General features: G+C 40.3%; 1 protein-coding gene across 2 annotated transcripts in view; it reads left to right on the forward strand.

Annotated features, from left to right (window-relative positions):
- The window catches only part of LOC126419185 (armadillo repeat-containing protein 2), a 175,352-nt gene that overhangs the window by 111,178 nt on the left and 46,326 nt on the right, over positions 1-17,848 (forward strand). For both annotated transcript variants that reach the window (XM_050086317.1, XM_050086318.1), the window contains exon 14: positions 11,062-11,175. In XM_050086317.1, coding sequence (XP_049942274.1) covers positions 11,062-11,175 — 114 coding nt within the window. The remainder of the gene's footprint in view (positions 1-11,061; positions 11,176-17,848) is intronic.

The following is a 17,848-nucleotide window of genomic DNA, read 5'->3' on the forward strand; positions in this document are numbered from 1 at the left end:
ATTATCCTCGTTTTGCTTTTGTTGATGTTCATCTTATATCCTCCTTTCAAGACACTGTCCATTCCGTTAAACTGCTCTTCCAAGTCCTTTGCTGTCTCTGACAGAATTACAATGTCATCGGCAAACCTCAAAGTTTTTACTTCTTCTCCATGAATTTTAATACCTACTCCGAACTTTTCTTTTGTTTCCTTTACTGCTTGCTCAATATACAGATTGAATAACATCGGGGAGAGGCTACAACCCTGTCTCACTCCTTTCCCAACCACTGCTTCCCTTTCATGCCCCTCGACTCTTATAACTGCCATCTGGTTTCTGTACAAATTGTAAATAGCCTTTCGCTCCCTGTGTTTTACTCCTGCCACCTTCAGAATTTGAAAGACAGTATTCCAGTTAACATTGGCAAAAGCTTTCTCTAAGTCTACAAATGCTAGAAATGTAGGTTTGCCTTTTCTTAATCTTTCTTCTAAGATAAGTCGTAAGGTTAGTATTGCCTCACGTATTCCAACATTTCTACGGAATCCAAACTGATCTTCCCCGAGGTCGGCTTCTACCAGTTTTTCCATTCGTCTGTAAAGAATTCGTGTTAGTATTTTGCAGCTGTGACTTATTAAACTGATAGTTCGGTAATTTTCACATCTGTCAACACCTGCTTTCTTTGGGATTGGAATTATTATATTCTTCTTGAAGTCTGAGGGTATTTTGTCTGTCTCATACATCTTGCTCACCAGATGGTAGAGTTTTGTCAGGACTGGCTCTCTCAAGGCCATCAGTAGTTCTAATGGAATGTTGTCTACTCCCGGGGCCTTGTTTCAATTCAGGTCTTTCAGTGCTCTGTCAAACTCTTCACGCAGTATCTTATGAAGAGTATAGTTCATTATATAAGCACCTTAGTCAAATCAACAACACATTCACCATACACTCTGTTGATTGCATCACAAGTGACTTAGATTGGCCCTTATTATATATATCTTAAATTCTGCATGGTCTTGTCAGAGCGCTTTCTTGATGGCAAGAATCTACATCTACATACATTACTCTGCAAGCCACTGTATGGTGCATGGTGGAGGGTACCACGTATTGCTAGTAGTCATGTCCGCTCCTATTCCATTTGCAAATAGAGCAAGGAAAAAGCAGTTGTCTGTAAGCCTCCATGTGAGCCAAAATTTCTCTCATCTTTCCTGATTCTTCTGCAAAATATATGTTGGTGGCAGTAGAATCAATCTGCAGTTGGCCTAAAATATCAGTTCTCTAAATTTTAACAATAGTGCCTTGCAAAAAGAGCATCATTTTTCCCTCCAGTGATTCCCATTTGAGTTCATGAAGCATCTCTGTAATACTTACATGCTGATGAAGCATCTTCATAATACTTGCATGCTGATGGAACCTTCTAGTAACAAATCTAGCAGCATGTCTCTGAGTTGATTTAATGTCTTCCTTTAATCTGACCTGGTGGGGATCCATAACATTTGAGTAGTACTCAAGGCTTAGTCACATTAATATTCTATACGAATTCTCTTTAATAGATGAGCTACGCCTTCCCAACACATCCTGTGGATAGTGGGGCCACAGCAGTCAACAGTAATGTTACACCACTCATCAGGTGGAAACCAAAATTTTCGGGACTGGTGCTGCCATCTGGAAAGTAGGAGTAGTAGATCTTTGTACCGCTAGGTGCCGAGAGCTGCATATGTGATGAGTCAGTGTGCGGAGAGGCATTCAGCTGGGAGGACATGTTGTGTCCACAGTGATTTCTGTTATGCTCTGTGTTTGATGTGTGGCGATTTTACGATGGATCTGCAAACAGAACAGTTCATGTGTATCAAATTCTGTGCGAGTCTCGGGAAAAGTGCTACGGAGACCCTTGCAATGATTCAACAAGTGTTAGGGGGACAGAGCATGAACTGTACGCATGTGTTTGAGTAGCATGCTCGGTTCAGGGCCAGCCGTACAGATGTCGAAGATGTTGCTCACACTGAGAGGCCCATTACCTGCACAACGACAGACATTGTTGCCAAACTTCAACAATTGGTTCGTGCAGATCGACGACAAACCATTCAAGACCTTGCGGATGAAGTGGATATTGGCTATGGGACATGCCAACGAATGTTGACTGATGAATTGGGCACGCATCGTGTCACCACAAAATTTGTGCCAAGGATCTTGAACGCCGATCAGAAGGCACAGCACAGACCTTTGTTAGACCACATCTGATGATCCAACCTTCTTGTCACAGATTAGCACCAGCGACAAGAGCTGGATTTATAGTTACGACCCAGAGACAAAGCAACATTCATCCCAGTGGAAGACCCGGCCTCTCCAAGACCCAAAGAAGCGAGACAGGTGAAAAGCAAAGTGAAGAGCATGATCATCGTTTTCTTTGATACCAAGCGAATTGTGCACAAAGAGTTTGTCCCACCCAACCAAACAGTGAATTCCGCGTACTACTGTGACATTTTGCGATGGCTCTATGAAAATGTGCAGCGACGACGGCCCGAACTTTGGCGTCAAGGGAACTGGCTGCTGCATCACAACAACGCGTCCTGTCACACATTCTTGCTCACCAGTCCCTTTTTGGCACCTTGCGTCTTCACGCTATTCCCAAAACTGAAACTCAAGTTCAAAGGCCATCAGTTCGACACTCTAGAGAGAATTCAAGAAGCATCACTGGCGGTGAAAACACCCTCAATGAACAGGACTTCCAGAAAATGTTTGACCAGTGGCAGAAGCGCTGGGACCAGTGTGCACATGCGGGTGGGAACTACTTCGAGGGTGATGGTGACCATTAGTCCAAAGGTAAGGTTTTCAACAGATGGCAGCACCAGTGCTGAAAATTTTGGATAGCACCTCGTATTAAGTCTCCATAGTGACATCGGGTAGTGTTAGTATAGCTCCTAATAGCTAAAACTGGTAGTCAATAATGTTACATGAAATCTATGACTGTAATAAATAAACAGGTGCAAAATACTTTTAAATACTCATTACTACATATTCCTTCATATGTTATATCTACATTTTACACATTACTTCATTATATCCAGTTCTAATGCTTCTCTTTCCAATATTACATAAAATTCTATCCACTTTTTATCAACATTATGTACTTTTTTAGCCAGTGTATTAGCTAATCTAGCACATTAAGAAATCAGAAAAAAAGAGTTATTCAGAGCTGAGTTTGGCAATTAGTATGGCAAAAAGTCACTACTCATCTTCTTTTCCATGAGATGTGGCAATCTTCACCTAAATTGAGCATGAATGGGTCTTCGGACCCTTTACCAACCAGTACTAACAGTACTTCTTCTGAATTATTATTTTGTCACTCACTGTAAAACGCAGCATACAGTTGTAACACAGAAGAAAATGATTCACACACAGTTTCTCATAAAAAAGACATACTATGCATAATTTGTCATGTACAGTTGCTAAATAATCATAGAGATGACTGTGAACCATTTGGCACACATTCAGTGGTGTATATAACATACAACTATTTTCCAGAATGATTTAGAAGTCTCTTTATCAAAATAAATATTATATTTGGTATTTATTATAGTGAAAAATTGAAGCAAAATTTTATCTTTTAATGCTTATAAAAATCTGTGAGTCAAAATAGTTACAAAAGAAATCACATATATTTCTGATATAAAATTCAGAAATTTCAACATATTCCACTTGCAAAGGTTTGTTTACATTATACAGTAGTAAAAATTTACATCAAGGGAAATTTTTTCTGGTAAAGTAAATAACATTTTTTTCAATACAGTGAAGATTATTTGTCAATGGAACAATAAAATTCATTTTTTCATAGTTCATACAAAATTCAGAATTTTTGTGAGTGCTTATGTAATTGTGCAAATGAAATGATGGCAACTTATGACTTTTGAAGATATCAGTTCTTTACTAAATCACATTTGTGATTTCTCTTTAAAATGAAATTCCTAGAATGACCAGTTTTCTGTAATTTCATATTTTTGCATTATAACTCATAAAATTCCTATAATGGAGATGCAGAGTCACAGATAGGCACAACAGCAAGACTGTATGGCCTTCATCAAAAATAGACAACACACACACACACACACACACACACACACACACACAAACAAACACAAACACAACTCAAACACACATGACTGCAGTATCAGGCAACTGAAGCCACACTGCGAGCAGTAGCTCCAGTGCATGATGGGAGTAGTGACTCGGTGGGAGTAAGGAGGAGGCTGGGACAGGGATTGGGGGGGATAGTAGGGTAGGGGTGGTGAACAGTGAAGTCTGTTGCGGAGCGTGCAGGAACAAGGTGGAGAGAGGGTTGGGGCAGCTATGTGTAGTTGGGACGTATGACTCAGGGCGCGGGAGAGGAGGGGGGGGGGGGGGGGGGTAACAGAAAAGAAGTAAAATGACTAGGTGCCATGATGGAATGAGGGCTGTATAGTGCTGGAATGGTAACAGCCAAGGGGCTGGTTGGGTGAGGACAATGACTAATGAAGGTTAAGACCAGAAGGGTTATGGGAACATAGGATGTATTGCAGGGAAACTTACCATCTGCACAATTAAGAAAAGGTGGTGTTGGTGGGAAGGATCCATATGGCACAGGCTGTGAAGCAGTCATTGAAATGAAGGATGTCAGGTTTGGCAGCGTGCTCAGCAACAGGGTGGTCCATTTGTTTCTTGGCCACAGTTTGTTGGTGGCCATTCAAGCGCAAAGACAGCTTGTTGATTGTCATACCCACATAGAATGCACCACAGAGGTTGCAACTTAGCTTGTAAATCACATGACTTGTTTCACATGTAGCCCTGTCTTTGATGGGATAGGTGGTGTTTGTGACCAGACTGGAGTAGGTGTTGGTGGGAGGATGTATGGGACAGGTCTATTACAGGGGTATGAGCCATGAAGTAAGGGTCTGGGAGCAGGGATTGTGTAGAAATGGACAAGTATATTGTTTATGTTTGGTGGACAGCGGGATATCACTGTGGGAGGGATGGGAAGGATAGGGGCAGGACATTTCTCATTTCAGGACAGGATGAGAGGTAGTCGAAACCCTGGCAGAGAATATAATTCAGTTGCTCCAGTCCTGGGTGGTACTGTGCTACGAGGGGAATGCTCCTCTGTGGCTAGATGGTGGGACTTTGGGAGGTCATGGGAGACTATAAAGATAAGGAAAGGAAGATTTGTTTTTGTACAAGTTTGGGAGGATAATTACGGTCTGTGAAGGCCTCAGCGAGACTCTTGGTATATTTCGTAAGGAACTGCTGGTCACTGCAGATGTGATGATCATGGGTGGCTAGACTGTATGGAAGGGACTTCTTAGTATGGAACGGGTGGCAACTGTCGAAGTGCAGGTATTGCTGGTGGTTAGTAGATTAGATATGGACAGATGTACTGATGTAGCCATCTTTGAGGTGGAGGTCAAAATTTTGAAAGGTGGCTTGTTGAGTTTAGTAGGACCAGGTGAAGCAAATAGGGGAGAAGTTTTTGGGTTCTGGAGGAATGTGAATAAGGTGTCCTCACCCTCAATCCAGTTAGCAAAGCTGTCATCAATGAATCTGAACCAGGTGAGAGGTTTGGGATTCTGAGTGTTTAGGAAGGATTCCTCTTGATGACCCATTGATCGGTTGGCATAGGATGGTGCCATGCGGGTGCCTGTAGCCATACCCTGGATCAATGCTTTCAAAGGAGAAGTAACTGTGGGTGAGGATATAGTTTGTCATGGCAACTAGGAAGGGGGTTGTTGGCTTGGAATTTGTCTGGAGTTGGAAAAGGTAGTGTTCAAAACAACAGTGGTGGAACTTTGTCCGTAGGTAGGATTATAAGATAGGGATCAGATGATGGACTGTAGTTCTTTCTGCAGATGAAAGGTTAGTTTGCAAGTTGAGGGATTTGTGGAATAATGGTGAGGCAAGGTTCAAGGTTAAGAAATTCTGGAAAGTTAACAGGGGAGTGATTTGGGGGCAGTGGGGTTGGATTGTGGTTGGATAGAGGAGTGAATTGAGTTAGGCAGGGTTCAACATTGTTCTCTGGTTGAGTCTGATTGATAGGGTCGTGGCGAAAAAGTGTTTCCACTGAAATGTCCGGGTGAAGGAGAGAAGGTCTTTAACAAGTCCTGCATTATTGAATTTGGGAGTGGGAAAAAAGGCGATGCCTTTTGAAAGGACTGATATTTCTGTGGGCCTAAGGCTTCTGGAGGAAAGGTTCATGACTGTGATTCACGTCTGTTTAGGTTCTGGATTCTGTGTGGTGGTGGGAGGGAGTTTTGGACGATGGGGTAAATGTAGTAGGTCTGAAAGACGGGCATGGCACCATCCTATGCCAACATATTCATCTGCCATCTAGAGGAATTTTTCCTAAACACCCAGAATCCTAAACCCCTCACCTGGTTCAGAGTCATTGATGAGATCTTTGCGAAATGGATCGAGGGTGAGGACACCCTATCCACATTCCTCCAGAACCTCAATAACTTCTCCCCATTTGCTTCACTTGGTCCTACCAACCCAACAAGCCACCTTCCTAGATGTTAACCTCCACCTCAAAGCTAGCTGCAACAGTACCTTCGTCCATATCAAACCTATTAACCACCAGCAATACCTCCACTTCGACAGTTGCCACCCATTCCATACCAAGAAGTCCCTCCCATACAGCCAGGCCACCCATGGTCATCACATTTGCAGTGATGAGCAGTCCCTCTTGAAATATACCAAGGGTCTCACTGAAGCTTTTACAGACCGTAATCATCCTCTCAACCTTGTACAAAAACAAATCTGCCATGCCTTATCTTTCCAGTCTCCCTCCATCTCCCAAAGTCCCACCCAGGACTGGAGCAACTGAATTATATTCTCCGCCAGGGTTTGGACTATCTCTCATTGTGTCCTAAAATGAGAAATGTCCTGTCCACTCTCCTTTCCACCCCTCCCACAGTGGTATTCCACCGTCCACCAAACATACACAATATACTCATCCAGGCGTACAGAACCCCTGCTCCCAACCCCTTACCTCACGACTCATATCCCTGTAATAGACCTAGATGCAGGACTCGTCCCATACATCCTCCCACCAACACCTACTCCAGTCTGGTCACAAACATCACCTATCCCATCAAAGGCAGGGCTGCCTGTCAAACCAGTCATGTGATCTACAAGCTAAGCTGCAAACACTGTTCTGCCTTCTACGTGGGCATGACGACCAACAAGCTGTCTGTCTGTGTGAATGACTACTGACAAACTGTGGCCACGAAACAAGTGGATCACCCTGTTGCTTAGCATGCCACCAAACATGACATTCCTCATTTCAGTGACTGCTTCACAACCTGTGCTGTATGGATCCTTTCCACCAACACCAGCTTTTCTGAATTTCAGAAGTGGGAAATTCCACTGCAGTAGTTCCTAATTTCTTGTAACTCTCCTGGCGTCAACCTTCGTTAGTCATTGTCCTCACCCATCCAGCCCATTCCCAGTTCCCATTCCAGCAGTACACAGCCCTCATTCCACCATCACACCTAGCCTTTTTACTTCTCTCCTTTTCTGCTACCCCCACCCCCTCCCCATCTCTCCCCTGCCCTCCATCTAACCTCTCGACTGCACATAGCTGCCCTACCCTCTTCCCACCTTATCACTGCACACTCCCCAGCAGCACTTCACTGTCCACCAACCCTACCCTACTACCCCTCCCCCTCCCCACCCCAGCCTCCTCCTTACCCCCACCCAGTCGACACTCGCATCATGAACTGGTGCTGCTGCTTGCAGTGTGGCTACAGTTGCCTGAAACAGCAGTCATGTGTGTGCAAGTTTGCATTTGCGTGTGTGTGTGTGTGTGTGTGTGTGTGTGTGTGTGTGTGTGTGTGCCTGTCATCTAGTTTTGCTGAAGGCCTTATTAGCAAAAAAAAGCTTCATTTTTGACAGTCTTTTTGTTGTGCCTATCTACGACTAAACATCTGTGCTATATCGTGAGTGGCAACTTTAGTTTTCATAATGTTGTTACATACTATCCTGGATTTTCCATTGTTTGAAAATTGCTTTAATATATTATAGACAAATTTGGAAAGTTCGTATTTTTGAAAATACTCAGTGTAGCACACTTATGTAAAAGACATAAATTACAAACTTGACTAAAACTGGAATAAATATTACCCAAATGGAAGTGGAATAGTAACTTTCATTTGACCCAGGGTGGTTAGTAAGGTCTAGTTAATCCCTAAATGTTGTAAATGTTGGTTTGTTATACAATGGAAACGATTTTGTGGAAAAACTCGTATTTGTATTTTATACCTCCACCTTTTGTTGATGTCGTTATCATGTGAGTGTAACAGTTTTATTTACTGTTTAAATGTTGATGACCCTAGATTCATCTCCTTGTACTTTTTATTAATCAATTCTGGCAATGATAGCTCTCACGCCACATTGTATCAGCATTATCAAGAATAGTTCTTCCTCAGTGTGTAATTTGGCAGCATCTGTAGTCATCTAACTGCTGTATGAAACCATTGTGGCCCTTCTGCTGAAAAAGTTTAGTAAATATTTCTATTAAAGATTGAATTTGTGATTTATCAATAGGTTCCACTGCATTTCGTCAGTTGTTGGATTGAATGAGTGGCACACATCATTGTTGACATCAGTAACAACTTGCGTAGTATCATTTCTGATAACAAGAGATAAAGCCCATCCTTTTTTTCTCCAAGTAGTTTTTCTAGATATAATCTGGAGAAATGTGTTGTGCTTCGAAGTTATTTGCTTATAACAAGAAAATTTTCACTCGGTAACAAAGGAGACAGGTAGTGCAGGTTGAAGCTATGAACCTTGCTACAATGATCGATGCATGGCTCAGTCAGCAGTTTTCTCCTTGAAATCAAGCCAAGATCAAGTACAGATCCAGCAAATAGTTTTAATCTGTCATAGAGGTTCACATCATGCGGTGATCTACTGGTCCAAACAGCTTCCTTCCAACTTAGACACTGGATAACTCCATCAAACTCTCCACTGGGTAACATGCACTTCTGGCTAAATCATTGGGCATGGCTTATACAGGGTGTCTCTTCTAAGAGTCATCACATGAATTTGCTCTGGTGTTTCAGCAGATATTGGCAATTTGTTTTTTATGTTGTGTAGCTATAGTTATCTCAGACAAATAGTGCTCATCAGGTCTTTCATGCAACCCCCAGTATCAATGGAAACCATCAGTTTGTCTCACGTTGCAAACAAAGTTATTTTCAAAGCAGAATTTTACATGCCCATTCAATAGAGTGGTCCCAGATTAGTCTAGTGCGATATTGTTTTTATCAATATGTATTAACAGGGACATTAAAGCTTGAAGAATAACCAGTACTCCAGCAGCAAAAGCACCACCCTGCCCTGTGCTGACTGCTGCTGCCAAATGCAGCACTACTAAGTTGCTAGTGGACTGCTGCTGATTCTCTGTGTTTTAGTGTACCTGTTAATACATGTTGATAAAAAGAATATTGGACTAGCCTAATTTGGGAGCACTCTGTCGAGTGCACACATAAAATCCTGGTTTAAAAATAATTTTGTTTGTAATGGGAAATGAACTGACTTTTTCTGTTGACAATGAGGTTGCATGAAAGGCATGACAAGCAGGAATTGTTGAGGCTGACTGCAGCTTTACATTGCAAAAATGAAATTGCAGATATCTGCCATAGAACAGTTCCATCGAACTGGCTGCTCATTATGATTGATGTGTAATGTATTCCTTGCCATTGGCGACCTCTGCAGTGGGCTGCTGGTATAATGACAAATTATTTTTGCCTAGCATGTTTGGTGTCCCTGTTACCTCCCGTGGCTGGAAGGTAGTCTTGTGTGACAGGAAGTCCTATAATAATTTTGCTCACGTACAAATGACTGCCAACACCGGCAGCTCAGTGCAGAATACAACTGTTATGTGGAATGAAAGCAGCAATCTGGAGGGGTGGGGAAGGGGAAGGGATATCAGTGTATGGGGGTGGGGGAATAGCACTGTCTGGCCAACAAGTGCAATGTCAGGATGTTGTGGGACAGGGAGGTGTGGAAAATGGAACTAAAAGGGGAGGAGTGGGGAAAGATTGGCAGATGCATTGGCAGAGTGAGGGAAATGAAGAGGGTGGGAAACGAGAATGGCGAGGAGGTTATAGGACAAAGGGGGTGGAAATTTTTGGGTGGAGGATGTGGGGACTGTATGTTACTATAGGTTGAGGCTGGGATAATTATGGGAACAGAGAATATGTTGTAAGGATAAGTCCCACCTGCACAGTTCAGAAATGCTGGCAGTGAAGGAGAGTTATCCAGATGGCTTGGGTTGTGAAGCAACTGCTGAAATCAAGCAGGTTATGTTGAACTGCATGTTGTGCCACAGGGTGGTCTACTTTGCACTTGGCAATAGTCTGACAATGCCATTCACCCTGGCGAATGGTTGGCTGTAATGCTAATATAAAAAGTCATGCAATGATTGCAGCAGGGCTGATATATGACATGGCAGTATGAACTGGGAGAGGCAGGTTTCAATGTTGGAATTAGGTTGGCTTTGGTTGGAGGAATTGGCAGCAAAGAAGTGTTTCTATTGCAGCGATCAGGATGCTGCTTTCATTCCATGTGACAGTTGCATTCTGCTCTGAGCTGTCAGAGTTGGCAGTCATGCGTGCATGAGTTGGGCTTGCTCGCCAGGCGATAAGGCCCTTTGGACCCGGAGCTGACAGTGGCCATGTGTGTGCGAGTTATGTTTGTGTGAATTTTTGTGAATTTCATTTTGTTTGTGTCTGATAAAGAACTTGTCTGATAATTGATTAGTATCTAGCAATCTTTTTAATTGTGCCTGTCTGCCACTCAACACTTTCTCTCTGTGATGAGCAACAATCTGTTTTTTCATCCCTTATTTTCTATTGTAATTATTATGCGTGTAACAGATAATGCATTTTTACACAGATAATGTAACTAAACTGTTACTTTATATTTTTCTTATATTTTAAAAACTTTTCATAATTATGAGGTTACATTCAATCAAGAATTAACTATTCAGTTTATATTTTGCGAAAAAAAGTGTAATGTCAACTAATAATACATTTTTCCTTTCCAATATTTTGTTAACAGCTCTTCTGGAAGTTTTGTCTTCTAACAACAGGGAATGCCTTATTGAAGCAATGAGGGTGTATGGAAACCTGACACGTTCTGAAACATCCAGAAATATTCTCCTCGAAAATACAGGTATATAATGTTTAAGTGAAAGTGATTTTCAGTACCAAAATGAAGACAACAGGAATATCCAACTTAAAAATAATGTAAGCACCAAACCAATGAAACTCTGCTTATATTATGCCCTATGTATGATTTAAGAATGTAAACATTTTTATACAGACTGTATTATTGCATTTACTCATGAAATGTGAGTGCAAAAACATTTTCTAAACAGAAATGAGTTTCAGCATAAAAAGATATAATTTTTTTTTTCTTTTTTTTTTTTACAAGCGCAGATGGTGTCCCCTATAACATAACACTGCCCCACAAGCATGCGTCTGTGTCACAGTACATATTTTGGTCAGTCATAAATATGATTCAGTTGACCAGGCAACTAGTTTACATTCATCCATGGTCCAATTATGATGACCCTATGCCAATTTAAAACATAATTGATGGACTCAGTAGGTTAATATTCAAATGTAATAGGGGTCGATTGCTGCAGAGCACCATGTTGAAATATGTACACTGAACCGTGTGCTTTGAAATGTTGTGCTAGCAGCATGGTATTGTATCACAGGTCCATGTATCATTCCTGTATAGATTGGGCAAGACTCTGACCTTCAATATTCTGTGATGATGCATGGATGTCCAACATCTTGTCAACAACTAGTAGTTTCCCACTCTTCAACCGCTTTCCATTAATGCTCAGTACATTAGCAGCTAACCAGCATTTTCATTTCCAAGACATTCATTCCTATGTGCCAGGCTATAACACTCTGTCCTTTGTCATGTAGTAGAAAGTCCAGATAGGAATATCAACAATATTATGGAAAGGGTAGGTTGCTATGCACCATTAAGATGACACGCAGACCTCACAAATAAATGCTATGACTTCATCAGCAGCATCTTTTTCACACTTTGCAGATAGGCACAACAAAAAGACTGTTGCACATTTAGCTTTCACCCAGAGCCTTCTTCAGAAAAGAAAACAAACACACACCTTCACACTATCAAGCACACGTCATGCACATGTGACTGCTATCTCAGGCCACTCTGGCCATGTGCAACTGAGGTCTGCCTGCTTGCATTAATGTGTGTGTGTTTTCTTTTCTGAATAAGACTCTGGCAGAAGGCTAAATGTGTAACAGTCTTTTCATTATGTCTGTCAGAAACTCAGTGTGTCACCTTTATGGTGAGCAGCTATCTATCCTTTTCATAAAATTGTTGACCTTCCTCAGAGTTGCTTACATCAGTGGTTTCTTCATTTGTGGCTCATTTCATCACTAGAATGATTCACCGTTTATTTCTACTTATTTCTATTTAAAATTTAATTTTGCAGACCTCACAAATAAATGCTATGACTTCATCAGCAGCATCTTTTTCACACTTTGAGCAGACAGAAGAGGAAAACTTAGATTATCTATGTACTGAAATCAACTTCACTAAAAATAAACATTTTTTAGATTGCCTGGATATTGAAACCAACACTATAACAATTACACATTTCAGTGTAACAATGATGGAAGTCTGTGGATGCAACAACAATAGAATATGGGAAAGACAACCACTCACAGCATGGGAATGTGCATAAGATGTCTGTGTGGTTGTGTGTATGTGAATAAAGACCAAGAACTCGAAAGCTAGTGTGAATAGTGTTTCCTTTTACATGATCTATGTTCTGCACATCAGTCTGCTGTAGGTGCCTTTCTCTTACTTTACATAAATGAACATTTCTTGTATTTATCACATGCTGATTGCCTTGTCAGTAGTCATTCTCATTGTTGGATTAGATTAGATTAGTACTTGTTCCATAGTTCATGAATACAACACTTCGTAATGATGTGGACCGTGTCTGGTTAATAAAAGGTGTGTATACAAGATATTACATTCGACAAAATATTACATGACACAAATTTTTTTTTTTTTTTTTTTGGGGGGGGGTTGGGGGGGGGGGAGGAGTTTGGGAAATTACCCACTTACTATATCCAAAAATTCATCTAATGAGTAGAAGGAGTTGCCATTAAGAAATTCTTTTAATTTCCTTTTAAATGCTATGCGGCTATCTGTCAGACTTTTGATGCTATTAGGTAAGTGACCAAAGCCTTTTGTGGCAGCATAATTTACCCCCTTCTGAGCCAAAGTTAGATTTAACCTTGAGTAGTGAAGATCATCCTTTCTCCTAGTGTTGTACCCATGTATACTGCTATTACTTTTGAATTTGTTCGGATTGTTAATAACAAATTTCATAAGTGTATCTAAAATCAAAGATGATGTGAATTACCAAACGAAAGCGCTGGCACGTCGATAGACACACAAACAAACACAAACATACACACAAAATTCAAGCTTTCGCAACAAACTGTTGCCTCATCAGGAAAGAGGGGAGGAGAGGGAAAGACGAAAGGAAGTGGGTTTTAAGGGAGAGGGTAAGGAGTCATTCCAATCCCGGGAGCGGAAAGACTTACCTTAGGGGGAAAAAAGGACGGGTATACACTCGCACACACACACATATCCATCCACACATATACAGACACAAGCAGACATAAATATGTCTGGAATGACTCCTTACCCTCTCCCTTAAAACCCACTTCCTTTCGTCTTTCCCTCTCCTTCCCTCTTTCCTGATGAGGCAACAGTTTGTTGCGAAAGCTTGAATTTTGTGTGTATGTTTGTGTTTGTTTGTGTGTCTATCGACGTGCCAGCACTTTCGTTTGGTAAGTCACATCATCTTTGTTTTTAGATATATTTTTCTCATGTGGAATGTTTCCCTCTATTAATTCATATCATAAATTTCATAAGTGAATATATATATATTGTGAGGCTACAGTGAAGATTTCTAGCTCTTTAAATAAGTGTCTGCAGGATGATCCTGGATGAGCTCCAGCAATTATTCTGATTACATGCTTTTGTGCAATGAACACTCTTTTACTTAATGATGAGTTACCCCAGAATATGATGCCATACGAAAGCAGAGAATGAAAATAGGCATGGTAAGCTAATTTACTCAGATGTATATCGCCAAAATTTGCAATGACCCTAATAGCATAAGTAGCTGAACTCAAACGTTTCAGGAGATCCTCAGTGTATTTTTTTTACAGTTCAACCCCTCATCAATGCATAAACCTAGAAATTTTGAATATTCTACCTTAGCTACCGATTTCTGATCGAAGTCTATATTTATTAATAGGGTCATTCCATTTGCTGTGTGGAACTGTATATACTGTGTTTTGTCAAAGTTTAATGAGAGCCCATTTGCCGAGAACCACTTAGTGATTTTCTGAGAGACATCGTTTACAATTTCACCAGTTAATTCTTGTCTGCCGGGTGTGATAGCTATACTTGTATCATCGGCAAAAAGTACCAGCTTTGCATCTTCGTGAATATAGAATGTCAAGTCATTAATATATATTAAGAACAGCAGAGGACCCAAGACTGAACCTCGTGGCACTCCATTCTTGATTGTTCCCCAGTTTGAGAAACCACCAGTTTTTTGCATATTATGTGAACTGTTTATTTCAACTTTCTGCACTCTTCCAGTTAGGTATGATCTAAACCATGTGAGCACAGTCCCATTCATACCACAGTACTTGAGATTATCTAGAAGTATTCCATGATTTACACAATCAAAAGCCTGTGATACATCACAAAAAATCCCAACGGGTGACTTCCGGTTACTCAGAGCATTTAATATTTCATTAGTGAAAGTATATATAGCATTTTCCATTGAAAAACCCTTCAGGAAACCAAACTGACATTTTGTTAAAACTTTATTTTTACAAAGGTCTGAAACTACTCTACAATACATAACTTTTTCAAGAATTTTGGATAAGGCAGTCAGAAGAGAGATTGGGCGGTAGTTGTTGACATCAGACGTATCCCCTTTATGCAGTAGTACAACAACGGCATACTTCAGTCTATCTGGGAAAATACCCTGCTTCAGAGAGCTATTACATATATGGTTAAGAATCCCACTTATTTCTTGGGAACAAGCTTTTATTATCCTGCTGGAAATGCCGTCAATCCCATGTGAGCTTTTATTCTTGAGAGAGTTTATTATCTTCCTAATTTCATATGGAGAGGTGGGTAGAATTTCAATTGTATCAAATGGTATGGGTAAGGTCTCTTCCATTAACTGCCTTGCTTCTTCTAATGAACATTTAGATCCTATTTTCTCTACAACATTTAAAAAATGATTATTCAAAATGTTTTCGACTTCTGGCTTGTTGTTTATCAAATTTCCATTCGCTTTGATGGTGATGCCGTCATCCTGTACTCTTGGTTGTCCTGTCTCCCTTGTAATAATATTCCAAATTGTTTTGATTTTGTTATCAGAGTTATTAATCTCAGACATGATGCACATGCTTCTGGACTTTTTAATAACACTTCTTAATGTAGCACAGTAGTTTTTATAATATTTGGCTGTTTCTGGGTCATTACCCTTTCTTGTTGTTAGATACAGTTCCCTTTTGTTGTTACAAGATATTTTTATTGGCTCAGTAGGCTTGAAGATTCCTGCTTGCAAAAAGGATTTCAGAGTTCTAATTAATTTCATACAAATTCCTAAATTAAACATCACAGGCCACTAGTTTGAATTTTCCTCATTTTATCTATTCCTATCACATTATCACAGTACTTCATAATGATTTCCAAGTGATACAAGGTCTAGCATAAAACTGCTCCTGCCAAAAAGAGACTTTTTACTAAAGAGTTTATGTTGAAGTTATTCCACCTGTTTCAACATTAACATCTTAACAGGAAAAAAAGGAGAGAAAAAAGAAATTACTTACAAGGCACACCCAACTCTGATTTATCATTTTCAAATATTTCAATAATCAGTCATATCAGTTATGTACAGGTGTATTATAATAAAGAAAATTTCCAGAAGATCGGAATATATAAATAAATAACAAAATATTCTGGAATTAATATCCTCTGGATGAAGGCACAATTCACAAAAGCATTCCATATTGATTTACGTGTGTTTAATATAAATGACTTGATAATAATAATAATAAATAACCAAATAAAGACTAAATAAAAAGTATGTGAAATTTTCATGTATGGTTTACTAAAATGATGTATTGTGTTGTTAACTACAAAATAAGTATTTAGTGTTATACAGTTTTGTTACATGTAGATATTTTTCTTACCATGTCACATGTGCTCAGTGCCAACAGGCGGCATTCAGTCTCCCTGTGAGCTGTGATCATAATATTTTGGCTCATCCATGTAATTTGTACTAGCTGTTACCAGCAGCTGCCCTTGCATATCAGTAGTTTTCTTGTTGTTGTTGTTGTTGTTGTTGTTGTTGTTGTGGTCTTGTCGTGAGATTGGTTTGATGCAGCTCTCCATGCTACTCTACCCTGTGCAAGCTTTTTCATCTCCCAGTACCTACTGCAACCTACATCCTTCTGAATCTGCTTAGTGTATTCATCTCTTGGCCTCTCTCTACGATTTTTACTGTCCATGCTGCCCTCCAATACAAAATTGGTGATCCCTTGATGCCTCAGAACATGTCCTACCAACCGATCCCTTCTTCTAGTCAAGTGCCACAAATTTCTCTTCTCCTCATTCCTATTCAATACCTCCTCATTAGTTATGTGATCTACCCATCTAATCTTCAGCATTCTTCTGTAGCACCACATTTCGAAAGCTTCTATTCTTGTCTTGTCCGAACTATTTATCGTCCATGTTTCACTTCCATACATGGCTACACTCCATACAAATACTTTCAGAAACGACTTGCTGGCACTTAAATCTATAATCGATGTTAACAAATTTCTCTTCTTCAGAAACCCTTTCCTTGCCATTGCCAGTCTACATTTTATATCCTCTCTACTTCGACCATCATCAGTTATTTTGCTCCCCAAATAGCAAAACTCCTTTACTACTTTAAGTGTCTCATTTCCTAATCTAATTCCCTCAGCATCACCCGACTTAATTCGACTACATTCCATTATCCTCGTTTTGCTTTTGTTGATGTTCATCTTATATCCTCCTTTCAAGACACTACCCATTCCATTCAACTGTTCTTCCAAGTCCTTTGCTGTCTCTGGCAGAATTACAATGTCATCGGCAAACCTCAAAGTTTTTATTTCTTCTCCATGGATTTTAATACCTACTCTGAATTTTTCTTTTGTTTCCTTCACTGCTTGCTCAATATACAGGTTGAATGATATCGGGGAGAGGCTACGACCCTGTCTCACTCCGTTCCCAACTACTGCTTCCCTTTCGTGTCCCTCGACTCTTATAACTGCCATCTGGTTTCTGTAAAAATTGTAAACAGCCTTTTGCTCCCTGTATTTTACCCCTGCCACCTTCAGAATTCCAGTCAACATTGTCAAAAGCTTTCTCTAAGTCTACAAATGCTAGAAACGTAGGTTTGCCTTTCCTTAATCTAGCTTCTAAGATAAGTCGTAAGGTCAGTATTGCCTCATGTGTTCCAATATTTCTATGGAATCCAAACTGATCTTCCCCAAGGTCGGCTTCTACTAGCTTTCCATTCGTCTGTAAAGAATTTGCATTAGTATTTTGCAGCTGTGACTTTCATATCTGTCAAAGCCTGCTTTCTTTTGGATTTGAATTATTATATTCTTCTTGAAGTCTGAGGGTATTTTGCCTGTCTCATATATCTTGCTCACCAGATGGTAGAGTTTTGTCAGGACTGGCTCTCCCAAGGCTGTAAGTAGTTCTAATGGAA

This window comes from Schistocerca serialis, chromosome 9, assembly GCF_023864345.2.
Source record: "Schistocerca serialis cubense isolate TAMUIC-IGC-003099 chromosome 9, iqSchSeri2.2, whole genome shotgun sequence".
In the NCBI taxonomy this organism is placed as follows: Eukaryota; Metazoa; Arthropoda; class Insecta; order Orthoptera; family Acrididae; genus Schistocerca; species Schistocerca serialis.